This window comes from Drosophila willistoni, chromosome 3R (assembly GCF_018902025.1).
Source record: "Drosophila willistoni isolate 14030-0811.24 chromosome 3R, UCI_dwil_1.1, whole genome shotgun sequence".
Lineage (NCBI taxonomy): Eukaryota > Metazoa > Arthropoda > Insecta > Diptera > Drosophilidae > Drosophila > Drosophila willistoni.
The window spans coordinates 14,592,825-14,613,083 of record NC_061086.1 but is presented as its reverse complement, the minus strand read 5'-3'; the positions used below and the strand labels follow the sequence as shown (position 1 = coordinate 14,613,083).

The window sequence follows — 20,259 nt, the reverse complement described above, 5'->3', positions numbered from 1 at the left end:
AGAATTGTTTCAGTTACACAAGTAACTTTTCATTTTTGCTAGTTTATATAGTATATATAGTATTTATGTAAGTTAAAAGTAAATTTCTTGCGCACACTTACAGCTATGTACAGTTTGGAACTATGTCATTTATGCATAACTAATTAAAATATTTAGTTTTATTCAATTTCGGTTTTTGTTGTAATAGAACTCTGTGACGTATGTTTTTTTCTCTGTTTTATGTTTGTACAGCATCCTTAAAGGATGCAATTTCGTGAACATATAAGTATTTATGTAGTTTGACATCTTTGAATGACATCCTTAAAATTTTAAAATAATTTACACATCTAATAGAGTTGCTCAGTCTTCAGGCGCGTCTACTGCTGGCTTGCATATACCCATCGTTACACACTTAATACGATGATATGCCAATTACGGGAGAATACTGCGCACAAGGATAATGAAGTAATGATAAAGTATACAAAAAAACCATAAAGGCTCTCTATAAATAGCTTACCTCCTCATCCATAGCACTGGTGTGATCATAGATGCGAGCCGGCAGATTTTTACGCAAACTGAAGTGATCCTGATCCGATGAGGTTGTGGTCTTACGATAAATGGGATTCTCAAAATTCATTGAATTGATGCGTCGTTTGCTACAGTAGCGATAGCCAATAAGCAAGAGCTAAAAATTTTGCAAAAATAGTTGTAAGTTTTCATTTCATTAGTCCCTACTCGTCCGAGGACTTACCACTGCAAGGAGAACAGCACAACCACTTAGACTGGCTATAACAACGAGTGCTATAAAACCAGAATCTGGCTGCGGACTGGGCGCTGTGGTCTGTTCATTTTGTGTTTGATTTTTTACCGGGCGACGTTCAGCCACTGCAGCAAGGTTGAAAAAAAAAATAGCAAAACAAATTAAAAACTGATTATACATATTAAGAATTATAAACAAACAAAACAAAAACCCATAATTTTGTATAAACTAATTAGAGTGAGTAACCATGATGAAAGGGATTCTATTTGAAATCCAGATGCTTAGACACGGTATAAATAAGCAAAATGTCATATAAAAGTAAACGAAATCACAGGCTTAAGCTGAAAAGGGGGATTAGGTAGACAGTTGTATAGTCGAGTTGCCCCTTACTGATTTCACGCTATCACAACGTATTCCTTCCACATAAACATATATGTACATATGTATATGGTAAATGGAGGAGTATGGAGGTAAATCATCATCAACTGATGGCTTTAAGTGCTAGAGTCTAACAAAGGACATTTAAAAAAGGCTACGAGATGAAAGGATGAGAGCACATCAACAAGCCTCCAATCTCGATTCCCCAGCCATTCACACAGTCATTTGGGTGTTTTTTTTTTTTTTTTTGGCGAGTCGACTATGCCATTCGTCGTCGTTCGCAAAGAATTTCCAATCAAATCGTTCAAAGTGCGCATTTAGGCGCAAATAAACACTTAAACGCGCTCGCGCCTTTGATGGTTGAAAAACTTTTATGCGGAGCAGGGATGAGCTGAGTCTCTGAGAGCTAAGTTGAGTCTCTCAACTCAGAATGGAAATGGAGGCAAACCAAACGAAAATAAAAGAAATCCTGTAGCATTATGGAGGGGGTGAACCCGGGCGAGGATGGTGGATGGAGGGGGTGATTCGGGGTGATGCGTAATGACATCGTTAACGCCACGCATTTAATGGGCCTTCTTCTACATCTTCTTCATCGTTTAAATCAAGTCAAACAGTAAAAGTTATCAACATTATCACGAATTTCACTTTAAAGGACTCGACAAGAAACTCGAGAAAGCCCCAACTCAACTCCGAACCTCCCGCAAAGACCATATTAACCTCATACTTTGCGGTTAGGTGAATTGGTCTTGGTCTTGTGGCATGTTCGAGGGGGTTTGAGGTGTAGGTAATAGGGGGGTGGTCACAATGGCATATCAATTGCATGCTGCCTACTTGCGGTTATATATGTATGTATGTGTGTGTGTGTGTATGTGCATGTACTTGGGCAACTGCAAGCTGAAAGTGGCTCTCGAATGGCGTTTATGAAACTGTCAAGGATGAGGCTGGTTGGCTTTGATGATGATGATTAATGTGTACTATCCCATGACAAAGCAAATGTTGTGAATACCATGAGGCAAGTTAAGAGATTGCTTCGTCTGTGGGTGTTGGGTGACATAAAATGATGAAGTTGAAACTCGGTTAAAATGTTTCCTCTGTGTGCCTTGATGTACGAGTATGATTAATTCGCCTGGACGGTAGGAATATGAGCAGCGAACACACAAAGGACAATGAAACGAAGAGATACGTTTGTACACATATATGATGGAAATATCATTTCCAATCAGAAATATGCATAATACAACAAAACACAGACACATATAGTTACACCCATTGCACATTTCATACCATTTATTGCTGGCATCTTAGTGCTCAGTCGGAGCTCGTTTGTTGGCTCTATGTCAAAACTATCTTGTTTCTTACTATTCAAGTTCGCATGGGGTTTGTTTAATTGGACTTTGGTTTTTTTTGGTCGGGTTTTCAGGGCACGCGGAGGTTTCGTAATCACTTTGTAAAGGGCTAAGCATGCAAGTCATCGGTGTTAGTAGGAAAATTAAAATGTTAATTGATATGGAGGGCATGCAAAATAGTATAGAGGTTGGACTTACGATCTTCCACGCACATAAGGCCATCGGCCATCAGTTTGAGTCCTGTCGGACAGGCGCAGGAAATGCGTGGACTTCTCTCATTGATACGCGGGGCTGGCAGACAGAGGTGAGAACAATGGCCATTCACGGACTGGCAGTGATTAATGCCATCGGGCTGGCGATACGGATGATAGACATGTATCACCATGGGATGTTGAAGCTGCAAAACGAAACGATGAAGATTAAACACCAAATCAAATTGAGTTCTCTTCGAGGAAACTTACCATGTGGACAGCTGTAATAGGCTCTACACCTTCTCCCGTAAATTTATTGGCCTTGAACACAGTTTGCTTATCCCAATCCGTCCAGTAGATGTAATCCTCGAATGTGGTTATCGAGAACGGATGCCTCAGATATTCCATGGAATATAAAATCTGACGGCGCTGTGATCCATCGTAGTTGGCACTCGAAATGATGTTCAGTTTGCCATCAACCCAGTAGATGCGTTTCCGTACCAGATCCAAGGTAATGCCATTGGGCCACTTGACATCGTAGTTGATGATGGTAGTCCGATGGCTGCCATCCATGCCAGCGCGTTCGATGCGAGGCGACGCACCCCAATCGGACCAATACATCCAACCCTCAATGGGATCGAGTGCTATCGATCTGGGTATATCGAGGGAGTCCTCAATCAACACTTTACCCATATTGCCATCGAAATTCGTCAGCTCGATGGTGCACTTGTGTGTATCGGTGTAGTAGACATGATTATAGATCCAATCCACCGCCAAGCCGTCTGAAGTCACTGAAGATTGTTTCAAGACCACAGTCTTCTCCTGTCCCTCATCGATGGGTGCCTTGTAGATGCTTTGGGTGGTCACATCGCTCCAGAAGATCATGCCAGTGCGGAAAACAAAGTCCAGGGCAGTGGCCGACTTTGTGCTATTCACAATTGAAGTCATTTCCATGTGATCCAAGGCAATTTTACGTATATCATGACGACGCGCCAGCAACAACGAGGCATGACCCTCGCTGGCCTTGCAACGGGTGTGATTACGTGGATCCCTCATATAGCCGGCCTCACACTCGCATTTGAAGCCTCCAATTTCATTGATGCAGATCTGGGAACACATGCCGGGATTCTCGCATTCATTGATGTCCACACATGAGCGTTTGTCGGATGATAGTTTGTAGCCCTCATGACATTCACAGCGATGTCCCACTGCCAAGTCGAGGCATTTATGCATGCAATTGCCATTTTTGGTCGCACACTCATTTACACCACACTTTCCAGCCGGTTCATCCTCGCCATCAGGACAATCCTTACGCTTATCGCACACCTTACTCAGGGCTATGCACTGACCGCCACCGCAATTGAATTGAGTTGTGCCATTGCATGCTTGCAAATTGGCTTGAACCGTAAAATTGCAGTTTTTCTCATCGCTGCCATCTGAGCAATCCTTGTCGCCGTTGCAGGTGAGGTGGCCGGCTATGCAGCTGCGGTCTCCGCATTGGAATTGATCGGGACGACATGTGATGTTCTTGCAGTTGGCCGTGTGCTCATCATCGCCATCGGGACAGTCTCGGTCGCCATCACACAGCCAGCTGTGATGCAGGCAGGTGATGCGATCTTTGCACTGGTACTCATGGGGCAAACAGGGTGTCACCGTCTTGGTCACATTGGAGCAGGACTAGAATCGAGTAGGCAGGGAAAAGAGAATGAAACGGTTAGCGTAAAAGGACAAACTTTTGGTTTTAGGTTCCCTTGTTAGACAAAGTTTTGTCCAAACTTTTCGATGCATACTTTTAGTTGCTTACATACGAAATTATGTTCTAGTCCTCTACACCTACAACCCTCGGACTGGAAATCCATTCCCCCGCCACACCCCCTCTGACCAAACAACTACCTTAACGAGTTCTAGTCATGGAAAAATGCAATTTTATGCGTGCCATGCGTTGACAACAAAAGCTGCCAAAGCTGACTGCTGTGAGTTATGCCCAACTTGCTCGTAATTTATATGCCACAAACCCACAAAATAAAAAAAAGAATGTAAAATGAAAAAACCCCGTACAAGAATGAGAAAGAAAACCCAAAGACCGGAGGACCAAAGGAGTTTCAAAAAATATAAAAAATGCGCTGGCATTTTTCGCTAGAATAGAAAATTTAAATTTATGTTCTCTTACCCTTTCATCGGAGGCATCCGCACAGTCCGGATCACCATCACACACCCACCGCTTGGCTATGCAGGCTCCATTGCTGCATGTATGCTCCGCCACGGCATCACAGGGAATCACTGGGCAATCCCGTTCATCTGAGCCGTCGCCGCAGTCGTCATCATGATCGCACACCCAACGTTTCTGTATGCAACGACCATTACCGCAAGTGTACTCATCGGAGCGACAAGTTTGGTCTAAGGAGAATGAATTTTTCACATTCGGAGCCCAAAAGAAAAACCAAAACCACATTAACCAACACAAAAAAAAAATGAACTCATAATCAGGATAAAGCATAATGAACCAAATGAAGTATGAGAATGCCCAGTAAGATTAATGTTCATTATAGTTTTCTATCTTCATGTGTTTGGTAAGTTAATAAACTTAAAATTGCTAAAAATCAAAAACTAAAAGTTTTCTATAAATTTAAATGAGTTTCACTTCTTCTTACTGCAATTATGCTCATCGGAGCCATCGCTGCAATCTTTACTCTGATCACACATCCAGGCCAAGGGCACACATTCTCCTAGGCCACTTTTACAACCATATTCCTCAGGTGAACAGGTGCGAGACTCTGTAGATGTGTTTACGATTGTAAACAAGCAGCACAAAAGATACAAATTTTATGGGAATTTGAGAGTTTATTTGCATTGCCATTGAACCAAAAAGGATAAACATTTAACGTCACTTTAGTTATTTATTTGGTTTTCGCCTAACCCAATGCAATTATGCTTCTGCTTACCAATGTCAGAAGTTTCTACCTAGATTTCTTAACTATAGACTAATTGGTAATATCATGAAGTTAAATCTTGCCCATAGATCTTTAGCGCTATAACTTAAACAAAGTCATTAAATCGTTGACACATTTATACTTTTTTAAACTTTCAAGTTACGAAAATAAGTGCATTAAATAGTGCAAACTATTTGGTAAAGTCATAAGAAAAACAAGCTTCCTTAATTAACTTACATAATTGGTTATAAAACAAATAAATCGAAATAATCAGCTGGCGAAAACTTTTGGGGGTTATAACAATTTTACCCTCTTTCTGACCATAATTATAATGATCTAAAGTCTTAATATATTTTTATATACGCTAAATTTCTTTAACCCAATTTCAGTTGGAATGTAAGAAGTCCTTTGGTTGGGGTCCTACCTACTTTTTGCTTTCTGTTTTCCTATATGTATGTATTGTGTGCGTGTACGTGTTAGTTAGGGTTAAGTATTTTATGATGCTGTTGCCAGGCGCCAGGCAAAAGCCATCTGGAGGGTGAATGGAGTGTATACAATGTGCATACATACATGTATGTATGTATGTGTGTGTTTACAAGTGGTAGGGCACGGGGACAAGCACTTTGATGTTTAACTTTCACGTATTGTATATACTATACATATAGTAAGTGAGTATATACAGCGATTCTCTTGCTCTTTCTGAGAGAACGACTTGATTAAACTTCTGAACAGACGGCATATGTTAGAAAGGAATGCGAAATGTGTGTGTGTGTGTGGGTGAGTGTTGTACCACATAGTTTTGAGTTTGAAATTATGCTAAAGGCCACTCCATTAAGAGCGAATGAGTTAGTACGCAGAAAATGTTGCTTTGTATGTAGAGTTTTAGTTATAATTGTAGTTGTAGCTGTTGTGTTTGCTTACTGCATTGGGCCTCATCGGATTTGTCGCGACAATCGTTGCTGCCATCGCATAGCCAATCGCGCGGAATGCACTGGTCGACAGTTTGGCATTTGAATTCATTGTTGGGACAGGCATTCACTATGGTAGTTAGTGGATTGCAATTGTTATATCTTCTTCTTGCTTGTTTGCTAACACTCTATTAACTCTGTAATTTATATGCGAGTTATCTATAATGTACTTACTGCATAATGCTGGCGACTCATCAGAGGCATCGGCACAATCATTTTCCTGATCACAGCGCCATTTATTTGGTATGCAATTTCCATTTGTGCAGCGGAAGTGGTCCGATGAGCAAGTGGCTTCTGCAAAGAGTAAGACAGAAAGGGAAATATGAGTTATTGAATGGAAATTGTTTAAAAATAAAACCCTAACAAAAGCAAAGGGGCTTGTTTATGTGATCCTCCTTCTCCTTATACTACATTTCTTTGTGAATGTGTGTGTGTGTGTGTGTGTATCTATGTATTTGAGCACGTGCTTTAAGCTAACCAAACAAAAATATGTAGCATACGCGTGGGCGCCCAGTGTCCAAGTTATCCATTGGCTTTTCAATGCCTGTCCTTGAGCCTTGGGTTTGCGCTGTGGCTCTCTGTTTATGGACATGTGTAGAAAGTTGACTTGTTGCTTTACAAATTCCACGGTTCTATTTTTTTTTTTGTATAAACTTTCTATGGAATTTATTTTGTAGACACGATTTATCCTCTTTTCCAGGAATTTTTTTTATCGAAACCAAATTAAGCAATTCCAAGAAGATTTTCTGCACAAATTGAAACAATTTGTAACATAAGCAAGAAATGAAAAATTGTTGGCTTTTACTTGTATTAAACTGGCAATAATTGCCCAAATTTTACAACGCACATTTAACACATTGTTAATTAATTTGGCACTGTTTGCCACATTTTCAACTAAAAGCCTAATTAAATACGACAAACAAATTATATTACTGAAAGTAATATAATTTAAATTAATTTCATTAATGTGTGACACATAATTCCTTTCACATTCAAATTTGATAAAAAAAAGTTCAGATTTGCCATATTTTACATACCAATTATAAATACGCTTAACGACTAATTTTATTGAGGCCCTAACTAAATCATTAATTTACCATTTTAAAAAACACAACTTTCTCATTCTAGCAATTTATATATTTCTAAGAGCTCAAAGAAATTTGAAAAGTGTAAGATTAATACTTTTTTCATATATGTCGGGAAACCAAGACTTTTATTCACTTTACTCATGTTGTAATGTTCCCTTTGGACTTTTTCACTTTTAGTTTTTCACTGTAAGGTTAGTTACCAGGGGGTTTGTTAGCTGAGCTCTCTAGCCCAAGGCCCCCCTTTATATAGGACCTGACCCGAAGACAGATTTGTTTCTAAATATGTTTATAAAGCAACGATGCTTTTCATCCTGCAAATTCAACATTCTTAGCAACATTTCAAGTGTCAGTCTGTAGCCGTTGCAAAGGTTATGCCAGGGCTACAATTGACACACCTGTCAACTAACTAGTAGGCTTTGACTTATTAGTCACTTAATCAACACTATCCGACATATACATTACAATTGTATAGTTACCTACAAAATTTCTATCTATACATTCTTGAAAGTTGCGTAAACATATTAGTTTTCCAGATTTTAAGATATATATATAGTTAAAATTTTCTACCGAACTAAATAATTTGGAGATTTTAGGTGATGTTTTTACATTCTGATCATTCTCTTATCTGTATGAATTTATTTACTGGTGTGTGTACCTACATAAGTATATATAAATAGATGATACAATTGTATTAAATTTATCATAATGGAAATGCAAATTTGTGTAAATTGCGTTGTTGTCTTTTTTATCTACATTGATGTAAGATAAACCATTTTTTGTTTTTTTTTTTCTTCCTAAACATTAATGGAAAATTGGTTTTAAAACAGTCGTTTGGCTCATAATCACATTTGCCATTCAGCTATCAGCCTTAAGACCAGCATCAATTTTAATCAATTTTTATGCCTTTTGGTCGTCCTCTTAGGCCGACCGACGGGCTGTCGGTTCCGCGTTATGGGGGGTAACTCTGGTAACTTTGCCATTACAATAACATTTTATATGATTACTTTTCTAAACTTTTTTCTAGATATGTATGTTTTGTATGTGCGCATTTTGCTTTTGTTTTTTATGCTCGCTGCCAAAATGAAATGTGGCATGAAAAAAGCGTAACTTGTGTTCAACTTGCCACTGAGCAACTGAACAACAAAATAAATACAAATAAAACAAATATAAATACACAACCATTGAACAATAAAAATGGCCACATGTGCGACCCAAAACAGCAACAAAAATAAAAACCTAAAACCAAAAATAAGAGAGAAATGTTTTTAGCTTTAACTGAGTTTATCGAAGACTATATACTCTTGGGAGTTTCTTTAAGGAACTATAGGAAATTTCTAATGCTATGCATTAGTCAACGGAAATGTTTGGTGTTATTGAAATATCTTTTAAGGACTGACAAATCATTTATGCATTCAGTTTTAGTTTTAGTTTTAGTTACTTTTAATAACTCAATAAAAATGTATGCGAAAAATTTTATTTTATATGATCGTCTTCTCAATCATTTATATATATATGTAGACTTTCGAATAGATTCAAATGCAGATATCTCTCGATTTTTAACAAATAAAATATACCTCATTTTGTAAGGGTATAAAAAAAAGGCACAATGAAAAAAAAATTGAACCCTCACTTTGTTCAATGTTTGTCAAATGGCCCCGAAGCACTCAGTTCGATTTTGTTTGTGCTAATATAAATATATATATATACATTTGTGTGTGTGTGTGTGTGTGTGTGTTTTCATATGTATTTGTATGTGGCATTATTTGTAAATTGCGCCCAAAGGACAAATTGTAGAATTTCCTACTCCATAGTTGTTGTTGTTGTATATAAAATTTGATGTCACTTTGAGCAGCAATTAAAAATCAAATTATGATGCATGTCTGCAAATTGCATCCGGCAACTGGAAACTTTTATTGATTGCCGTGTATATGGGGTAAAGTAAAATGAATGGAAAATGAATAAATATGCAACTTGCCGTCTGAATTTCAACAGCATAATTTGTATTTTTTAACTAAGTTTAAACGGCTTTTCAGTTGATTAAAAAACTTTGGCCTTTGCCAATGTGTATGCGGATGCAGCAGTTTGCCTCGTGTTGTCTGTGCCAGGACCAATTTGTATGCAAATGTTAAGCGGCTATGGCAAAATATTCTGTTGCATACAATACGGCGCTTGAGTGTGCTGGTGTCAGTGCAATGCAGTGCAGGTTTAGACTGATGGTGTGAGTGTATCTGTGTGTGTGTGTGTAAACGCATTAGAGTGTGTGTGGTAAGCTTTTGTAAATCATGATTGGGATTTTGGCATGTTTAATTTAAGTTAAAAGGTGTTGAAAAGTTCATCTGTGGCAATAGTTAAAAACTTTTCCTTTCTTTTCTATTTTCTCTGTCCTGTTTTTTTTTTCTCTCAGATTTTGCACACTCAGCTAACTTGTTGAAGAATGAACAAAGAGGAGCTAGGAAGAGAAGCGGGTTAGGTTAAAGTAAGAGTGTTAAGAGTTTAAGATTGTGTGTCCTTGATATTTTCCTTTTTTTTTTTTTTTTTTTTGAAAGAGATGAGAAAATCGATCAATTGAACTAAATTAAAATTGGGTTTGTACTTTTTGGAAACCAAAGCAATTTGTTGGCATAAAGATAAGGAAAGGCCAACGAAAATATTAAGGCAAAATATGTGCACAAAGAGTAATAATTAAGAATTCTATTTCGTTTGAACCACAAATTTAAAGAACAAATGTTAGAAGCTTATTAGGTATCAGAGTAAAAGGAAATTAAACTTAAAAATGGTAATTTTTCATATATTTAGAATTGAACACAACTACTTAGTTAAATAAATTTGATAAAATTTATAGCAATCAAGTTATAGACTTATAAACAATTCTCTCTGTGTAAGTAGTAGAAAGTTAATTAGAAAACTTTGCCATACCGTTAGTATCAACAATTGCGCCAAAACTGTGGCTCTGTGTGTGCAGCAAACTGGTCACAAACAATAGACACCAAATTTGTCGTCCCATTGTTTGAAATTCCTTTTGGCTTCCGTAAAATGTTTTTGTTTATTATGATCTTAAAGAATTTTGTTGTTTCGTTCGATTAGTTTAAACAAATTTATTATAAATTAACTTGTGCTTATTATGATTAATGTGTATGGATATCACTGTCATTTCTCGCCTATTGCCATCTTAAAATGCTGTTGCCTTTCACTTCTTACCCTAACTCTATGGCGAAGAAAAATGTTGGGTAATTTCCATAATGTCAGAGACGGGCAGGGGGAGAACTCTCGCCGAGTCAATTGCCTTAGGCTTTTTGTGACATATTTGACTTGGCCAACTTGCACAAATTGATTGCATAATTTCCGCAAACAAAAATACCAAAACAGACAATTTTCAAGTTCATTATGGACAACGACAACAACTGGCCAAGTCAAACGGAGAATTTCAATGGTCGGTTCGGGGGAAGAAGGACAAAGGTCAGACAAACCGACAGATACGAAACATTTAGCAATTTTGCGGGAAATTGGGGAAACTCATTTAATGTGAAACTAAATGATAAATGATAAGTGAAACGGCCCTCTTTCTGTCTCATACTCTGACTTTGTCTCAGTACATTTCAGCCTCTGTCTGTCACAGATCGACATGGACGATAAGGGACTTTGAGACAGAGACAGAAAGTCAGAGAGAGAGAGATAGAGCAAGATTGCTGGGTGAGTGCCAAAAAGTAAGGCAAACATTTAAATATTCCATAGCATATCTTTCAGAGCTTCTTGGCATTCCTTTAGATAAATGTCCTGGCGCTGGCATTTTGTCAGAAATGAGAGAAAAGAGAGCCTAGTTCTATATTTGGAACAGCATTTAAGAGGCAGTCAACTTCACTTCTTTAGCTGATTAACTGAGTTTTCTTTATAACACACAAATTTTTTTTTTCTTCTGTATTTTCTCCAGTCGTCTGTCCATCAAATTTCGCACACACTTGGCACACTTTATTCCTTTTTGTTTTCTTATTTTCTGGCGCTTACATTTCAACACGTCTTTTGCCTTCGCTTTGGGCTTTAAGTTCTGCACGTGTATATATATATAGATATATTTATAACTGTATATGTATGTTTTTCCTTTCTAAATGGGTGGTAGTATTACTAGTTCACTTCTGGCCGTTTCTCTATTGCCGTCCGTTTCAGTGTAAAGTTCGCCGCCAACTGACTCTAGAGTGGCAGAGTGGCAATCCTTAAAAAGATTTTACCCACCGCCACCAAAGTGACTTTGCAGCATCTCAGTAGACTCAAAACGCCACCAAAAGCTTTCATATCACCATCGAGTTGAGTGTAATGAGATTGAGATTGAGTGAGTTATTTTCTCTAAGGCTCAGTTATGTTGTGAGCAAAAAATTCCGAGAATGCGAGAAGTAATTGAGCATAAATAGAGTTAAATGCTTAATATATCGAATGGCTTAGCCTGAATGAACGTTGATCTGGATTCAATTACTCTTTAAAAATTAAATAGTTTTCAAGTTCTTTTTCAAAATTATTCGTTAGGAAAATTGAAAATGCTCAAACAGGTTTAAGTTTTTAAGAGATTCTTAAAGATGACGAAATAGGATGATATATTTCTTATAAAAGCTTTCTACTAACTAATTTAAGTTAAAGTTTGTACCTTAAGAATGCAAAACAAAGAATAGAAGGAGTTAAGATGATGAAATAAGAAGATATATTGCCTTTAAGAGATTGTTACAAACTAATTAATGTTAGTATTTAGCTTTTTTAGGGAAATAAGTATTCTAAATAGCTATAATTATAAACGGAGAAAAAAAGGATTTGTATTTGGGTTATCAAAGTCGCGAAATAAGTTACTTTAAGCCCGGCTTAAGTCAAAAAAATGATTTATTTTGCATAATTTAGTAAATTTGTTTTTACCAATTTGCATTGAACGACTTCGCTAATGCAAAAAAGGAAAAAATGTCGTGCAAAAGTTTTTCTTCTCTTTGTGTTTTCTTTTTGGAAAGTTTCTTATCAATTTCACTTGTTAAAATGAAAACAGTAAACTTTTTTTCCCCTCTCAACAATATTACATAAAAATTGCATTTTATATATCCCCAAAAGGAGACAAAAATGCATTGAGCTCATTTCATTTTCGTAGTTTTTGTGCTTCTTGGTGATAAAATAAAGCAGACGACCTCACACAGTTTCCTTTTATGTCGAATTGGCGACGCAAAAGTCTCGTGCGAGGCAAATGATAAAACAAAAAACAACAAAAAAACACAACAGAAACAAACGACGAAGAAAAAATTGCTGATGCAACAACGTTGCATGCCACAGTCATCTATTAAATGCGTTTCAAATTTATGTACAGTGAATAAGAGACAACAAGACTTCAAGACGGACGCGACTCAGCGTCTGTGTCTGCCATGGCACAGTTTTTGGTCAACAGTTTTGCGACAATTACAATGCGTAAATGCTAACCGAAACTCGTTTTCAGTTTGAGTTAGTTTTTGGGTTTTTGATTTGCTTTCCAAAAGCTTAAGACACAACTAAAGATGGTCTTAAACCATTAACTAGAAGCCAGTGTAGAGTAAAATTTTCTTAGCGCTGCCTAAAAGTATGCTACAACTTACCAAGAAATTTACATTCGGCAACTTGCTCGTCGCTGTGATCCCGACAATCGTCTTCGCCATCGCACACAAAACGTATGGGTATACAATCGCCACTCAGGCATTGAAATTGCTTCTCGTCACATTTATCATCCATGGATTGGCCTAAAAGTGGATAGAAGAGAGCGGGAGAGAGACGAGTAGAGAGTATTAAACAAATGATTAAAGCAAAGTCTTAAGCTGCCTCAACAAAAAAAGTTTTCTCATTATAAAAAAACAAAACAAAAAATAAACCTCAACAAAAAACAAAAGCACAAATTGATTAGGGCTAAAAAACTTCAAAACAATCAGCAACAGACACGCCTTCACACACACACACTCAGGCCACAGCCACCCACACATGGTGACAAATAATTTGCATACAAAACGACTAACAAAGTGGAGAATTGGGGTAGAATGAGTTCAAAGCGGAGATGAGCTGGATTTTAATCAACAAAAAAGCCTCAAAACAAACTGACTTTTTGCTTCTAGGACATGAGAAACTTTCTTTTGCCATCTTCTTCTGCTGCTTTTGCTTTATCTTCCTCTTTCCTCTGTTGCCTTTTGTCCACGTTTAGGCCTAGGCCTGCAATAGAAATTCATATACTCGTATCTAAAACAAAACAAGTCATCATCATCCATAGGAACCCCAGAAAATGTCAACAGTCAACAACAACGTACATACATAATGGAAAATTGGTGACTAGCAAAAAATAAAAATACAAATATTGACCCATAAGGTAGCCGTGTTTTTGATACCCTGTCTGAATTACACATAATTATATGCCAGACCAAAACTCAACTAATACTAGCATAACCCAAAATATATTCATCATCAATTGCCAATATATATTCATCATCCTTTCACAAATTTAGTATACCTTTTGCTAAAAAAAAACATAGGATATGAAAAATTATAGATTGCCAATGGATAAACAAAACAGACAACAACGAGAGGGATACTCTGCTATTCTGGGATTTTGAAAAGGGTTTTCTCATCTGCCAATGACAGCTCTCATGATCTTCATCTACACTGCCTAATGTCCTTTTCCCCACATCCTCCATGGTCTGTCCGATCAATCAAAACTTTTGCATACTTATTTGTTGTTTATTGGTTAATTGTTGTAATTGAATGTGTATATATATATATATGTGCGTGTGTCTGGCTGCCAGCCACCACAGCATTTCTATGCTCCACTCAATCAATAAGGTCAAATCAATTTTCCATATGTCGCCGAGATGGCTGGGCATTGTTTTCAATTATGTATGATGACAGCAAAACAAAATGTGATATATATATATTTATATATATATGTATATTTATATGCGATATATTTTGTTGTATTTATGGATATGTCATTTAATTTTTTATATAGCAAAGCGAAGAGAGAATTTGTTAGTGACGTCAAGCGGCAAAATTGAAATGAAAGAGTGGAATGTGTGAATGAATGAATATATGAATATATTATTGTTGATTTTTTTGTTGTTTTTGTTTCGGTCAGCCCATTAATGATGGTCAGCATTTGCATTTTCTATATAGAGAAATCGTTGCACTTTACAATTTTATAATTTCTATACACAATTTCTAAAGCAATGGAATCAATTAAGAAATAGGAAGTAAGGTAAAAATGTTCATTCCAAACCAAATGAAGTAAGTAAGTCGTCTCGCCGACTTGGGTATACCATACACCAGGTGAAACAAATATTTAAAATTTCGAAAACCAAATGTATGTCTATTAAATTGTTTTAACATGCTATAACATGCCATATGCTATCACGCTCACTCTACAAACACACGAGCACTCTAGCGCCGCCACTAGCTAACGACCAATTCTGCCCTTATGGATCGCGTAGCAAAATACGTTCGTACGTATATTTTGTATGTTTCTAGTCCGATTTTAATCAAATTTGGTAGTTTGATAGAAATAGATAAGATTTATTAGTCTGCCAAATTTGATCGCGATGGTCAAAAATTGCAAGAGCCAATCGGTTTTTTCTAAATTATGGAGGCGGAAGTGGGCGTGGCAATATATTAAAATATATGTATTCTGCGCGCATACTAAGCCAATATACATACTAAATTTGGTGAGTTTAGCTTTGTTAGTTTTCGAGAAAATCAGTTTTGTTTAATTTTCGGGGGCGGAAATGGGCGTGGCAAAATTTTTAAATAGTCAATATCTGCGCGTCTATTAGGCTAACTTACATACCAAATTTAATGTCGGTAGCTTTCATAGTTTTTAAGAAAATCAGAGTTATGTAAATTCCGGGGGCGGAAGGGGGCGTGGCAAAAAGTTGGAACAATTATTTTCTGCGCGCTAACTAAACGAGTATATAAATCAAATTTGATGTTTCTATCTGCTATACTTTTTAAGAAAAACAGTTTTATGTAAATTCCGGGGGCGGAAGGGGGCGTGGCAAAAAGTTGGAACAATTATTTTCTGCGCGCTAACTAAACGAGTATATAAACCAAATTTGATGTTTCTATCTGCTATACTTTTTAAGAAAAACAGTTTTATGTAAATTCCGGGGGCGGAAGGGGGCGTGGCAAAAAGTTGGAACAATTATTTTCTGCGCGCTAACTAAACGAGTATATAAACCAAATTTGATGTTTCTATCTGCTATACTTTTTAAGAAAAACAGTTTTATGTAAATTCTGGGGGCGGAAGGGGGCGTGGCAAAAATTTGAAACAAACTCGATAAGCGTACATACTACACGAGACTACATACCAAATTTGGTGGCTCTAGCTCTTATAGTCTCCGAGATCTAGGTGTTCATACGGACGGACGGACGGACGGACGGACGGACGGACGGACGGACGGACGGACGGACGGACGGACAGACGGACATGGCTAGATCGACTCAGTTTTTGATCCTGATCAAGAATATATATACTTTGTGGGGTCGGAGATGCTTCCTTCTGCCTGTTACATACATTTTGGCGACTTTAATATACCATTTCACCCTATGGGTGTATGGTATAAAAATAGGGTTAAAAATGAAGTTATTCACTTTTAAAATAGTTTGTTCACATCCGTAAGTAAATTTTTCTGAATTTGCAAGTAAAACGCAAAAATTAGCACATTTGGCAAAAGGAACTAGTTCATTATCATGGACTCATGGTCGTCGAATTGGAATCATGTGTTAGTTCCATGAATAAACCAACATGTTTCTTGTTTTTTGCATAACTGATGATATAGAAAACAAGTTGAAAACTAAACAAAACTGGTTGGATTAACCCAATAAAAGATATACACAACAAAAAAACTTTCAAACTGATTTGGCAAGAGGCAAAATTAAATACAAATTTCAAATAAAAACAAATGTTAGACAATAGAATCTTGAAATTTGAGCAATTGATAAGTTAAATAGCATATAGAAAAATAATAGCAAACGCCAGACGCCTATGATAAGAAATAGAACCCATGGCCAGTTTTATATTTCTATGTACTAACGCATAATTGCCTGATCAGATTCAGCATACGAGTGTATATATATATTTCATAGACTGACTTATCACTGCGACTGATAAGGAAGTCTGCCAATTCAAAAGCGATAAAACTCAAATCAATAATATGAGAAATAAAAAAATTTTTTTGCTCTGACATTAAGTGTTTGTTTTTTTTTTAAGTGCTGGGAAAATCTTTAATCAGTTTTTGTTGCTGTACTTGTTTCATTTGTTTAATTAATACTAATTCATTTAAATGTCAATTGCATTGCAACTGTTGATAAGCCAAGATCAAGGTCATTTAATTGCATAAATATGACTTAACATGCGATTTTTGTTTATATTGTGATGATGTCGTAGATGATGATGATGACGACAAAGATGTTGCCCAACTTGGTTGCAGAATTTCATCAATATCAATATAGACTATATGTGTAGAAATCAACAATGTATGTAGTATACTATTTCCCTAGAAGAGCAATCAAAACAACATGTTTATTGCCAATAAAAACAAAACAATTAAAACACACAACAACAACGTCAATTTCTATACACATAGACACGCCCCCTACTATTGTCTATTGTGTTGTTGTTATTGTTGTTGTTGTTGCTGGCTTGGCACAAACTAGTTTAATATACTAGAAAAATCTGTTGGCACTGTGCATAAATTAATACCAAACTGAAATGGCATGAAAAATCAAATGAGGCGAAATAATAAAAAATAAATATAGAGAGAACTTCAGCATCGACCTTGCCGACATCATGTTGATGCCATGTGACAGATGTTGAGCGGAAAAGAGAGTGAGTGAAAAAAAAATATAATTTCTTTTAGCTAATTCTGTCAAATGCGATCATTTGTTCTATATATTTTACAGGGCAATATCAAAGAGATCTCAAAAGGGGCTCGTCCATTCGTATTAGTTCTAGGTACTGAACATTTTGGAAAATGTTATTGAATAGATATTTTCTTGATGGCCACATATATGTACATTATATGTGTTTTTAAATTTTTCCTGGATTTTTTTTAACTTGGCTATTTTTGGCATCTGCTATCTATGTAGGATTTAGCTCTGTTCTCAAATACGCCATTTGGATATATGTCAAGAATTTTATTTATTTTGTGCAAAGTCCAAAACAACAAAGAGCAAAGTACAAAAAAAATGTATAAGTACACAAAACAACAACAAAAAAAAGACAACAAATTGATTATTTACAATTGTTTTTTACCTAATAGGATATCTACTATATAAAATACATTAATCTATTTGTATACGTTCAAAAATATTGTTCAACTAAGTTTCATATACAAATAGATAGATATGTATGTAGGCAGAGGCAAATGAATTTATTTAATCATTTATCATTTATAATTTACAAATTATTTAATTTCATTTATTTTAATGATCACTTTTGGGCAACCTTGGTAGATATTTTTCCTCAAGCATTCATTAGCTCATACACTTGAGTATTTCAATTGTTAAATCCCTGCGGAATTGTATAAAAACAATTGGAAAAAATATAACACAATAAATTTTAATACTCTACGATAAGATAATCCTTAGTTTCTGAACTACGTAAATCTTTTCTAGACAATATTTATGATTTGGGAAATGCCTAGATATAAAGGGTTTCTCTACGCAATAAGCTAGCAAATATTTTACCACCCCTTCACCCCCTCCTACCTATCTAACTGCTCGTCTTTCTTTTGAACATCTGAGACTCAGGTGTTCGATTGGGTTATCAATTGATTAAATGACTGCGCAAAATTGCGGAAATCGTAGCGGAAATGTTTTCAATGTCAAAATGTAGAGAGTAAAGAATACAGGTAAATTGTTTTTGTACCACTGTGCTGCAAATGCAACAAGTGCTTTTGCTTCTACTCTGTCTATAATATAATGCATTGGTGTGAGTTTAAAAATGCATTCCCCCCCCAAAATGCATTCATTGCCACCAAGTGTGATTCGTGTTGAGAGTAAACTTGAATGACCTGGCACTTTTCCCTCACAAAAAAAGGCTAATGCACTTCCAGGCTAAACTTCATCTATGATAGATCAACAACGAATTGAATTGAGCACTCCAAGTTCTATAGTTTAGAACTACAGAAAATTATAACTACAGATCTTAAATATGCAACTGTAAGTAAAGAGTATTAAGAATTTGCCTATCGTTTTGCTCAGGCTCACTTTCTTCTTGCTTGTCTAAAATTAGCACAAGCCATGGCTAAAAACAAACATTGCATTCTCTTTGGTTTTCTGACTTCGTCGTGATCATCATCATCACCATCTGTGTGTGTTCATGTTTTCTCACCTATGCCAAGTGGTGTTCCAATCTTTCCAGATACGTTCAGAAATTTAAAGCCCATATTTAAAAAGGCTTTGCCATCGAGTTTGGTCAATGAGCCATCAGATTGAACGGGGGCCACATTGCTGCCGGCAATACTCTCAGTAAGCAATTGTTGTTGATGTTGATATGCCGGTGTGGGCGTGGCACTGCAACATTTGCCCAAGCCAAGTATCAAGGTGAGTAGCAGTAGATTGAAGTTGGCGCAAAAGCAATTGAACAGCTGTTGAGCTTGACGTTGCTTATTGTTGTTGCTGATGTAAATTGTTGTTGCTGCTGCTGCTGCTGCTGATGTTGTTATTGTTGCTGTTGTTATTTTGTTGGTATCACTAACAATGCTCGTAGAGCATAACTCTATGGCCATGGTATGAGTTTTCTCTTACGTTTTATTAGCGGTTTTTTGTTTTCTATCGTTCAATTCGATTAGGTTTTATATTTTTTTTGCACTTTTAGTTTTTCACTAAACACATAGAAGAAAGAATCATGGCCATTAGATTATCTAAGCAGGAAGTAATGGATCTGCTAAAATTATCTAATCACACACACGCATAGAGAGAAAGAGAAAAAGACGGCAAGAGAGAGAGAGAGAGGTAGAAAGAGATCGGAAAAATAACATAATATACATTTTTAACAAAAACATTGAAAACTGTTGCCAAAAAGAAGCAGCCGAATCCGACAGCCAGCCGGCTCTTTCTACCTCTTTCCAACCTCACCGCCAGTCTTTCCCGTTCTTTCTCTCTCTCTCTCTTTCCCTTTTTAACGTTTTCTTGTTTTGTTGGCCCATACGCAAAACTGGTTAAAAATCGTACGACTCTCCAGATGCTGTCCCCACCTCCTAAACACAAAAACCGAAAACCGTCAACCACAAACAAAAAAACAAACTTTAGCAAAAAAAATATCAGACCGAAACGTAAAACGCACAAAAATAGCAATCACACACGCACACAAACAAAAGTAGAGTAGGGGGGTAAAACATAATATATAAATTTCTGTTGACGTAGCAATTATAGATTTGATATCTCAAAGAGTTCTTCCTCAAATCTATTTGACGACGAAAGAAAAAATATATCAATAGCCGGCAGTTTTAATTAATTATTGAATTCCATTTTAATGTTTAGACTCGGCACGCGTTTGCATTTTATCTATTTGTGATAACTTCTTATCTTGGTGCAAAACGTAAATAGATGGATATATTTATCTGTTACACAGACTTCATAAATATCATGG

General features: G+C 36.4%; 1 protein-coding gene across 8 annotated transcripts; it reads right to left on the bottom strand.

Annotated features, from left to right (window-relative positions):
* On the bottom strand, positions 1 to 19,411 carry LOC6650219 (very low-density lipoprotein receptor). Of its 8 annotated transcripts, XM_002073934.4 has the most exons (12): positions 19,000 to 19,411; positions 13,232 to 13,372; positions 6,727 to 6,846; positions 6,506 to 6,622; positions 5,306 to 5,428; positions 4,825 to 5,051; positions 2,925 to 4,331; positions 2,662 to 2,860; positions 2,402 to 2,572; positions 731 to 864; positions 497 to 664; positions 1 to 424 (listed from the first exon to the last, which is right to left on the bottom strand). In XM_002073934.4, the coding sequence occupies exons 1-12, from the start codon at positions 19,394 to 19,396 to the stop codon at positions 392 to 394; spliced, it is 3,237 nt and encodes a 1,078-aa protein (XP_002073970.2). In that variant the 5' UTR covers positions 19,397 to 19,411; the 3' UTR covers positions 1 to 391. The 8 variants fall into 8 exon arrangements, with proteins under 8 accessions (XP_002073970.2, XP_015032249.1, XP_023035688.1 ...); XM_015176763.3 differs by lacking the exon at positions 5,306 to 5,428; XM_023179920.2 differs by lacking the exon at positions 6,506 to 6,622.
* Positions 19,412 to 20,259: the final 848 nt, after the last annotated feature.

Excerpts from the sequence above, each read along its gene's own strand:
- LOC6650219 (XM_002073934.4), bottom strand. The coding sequence starts at position 19,396 with ATGGCCATAGAGTTATGCTCTACGAGCATTGTTAGTGATACCAACAAA. Across the intron at positions 5,052-5,305 it reads CTCCGATGAGCATAATTGCA|ACCAAACTTGTCGCTCCGAT; the intron begins GTAAGAAGAAGT and ends CATTCTCCTTAG. Across the intron at positions 665-730 it reads GTGCTGTTCTCCTTGCAGTG|CTCTTGCTTATTGGCTATCG; the intron begins GTAAGTCCTCGG and ends CAAAATTTTTAG.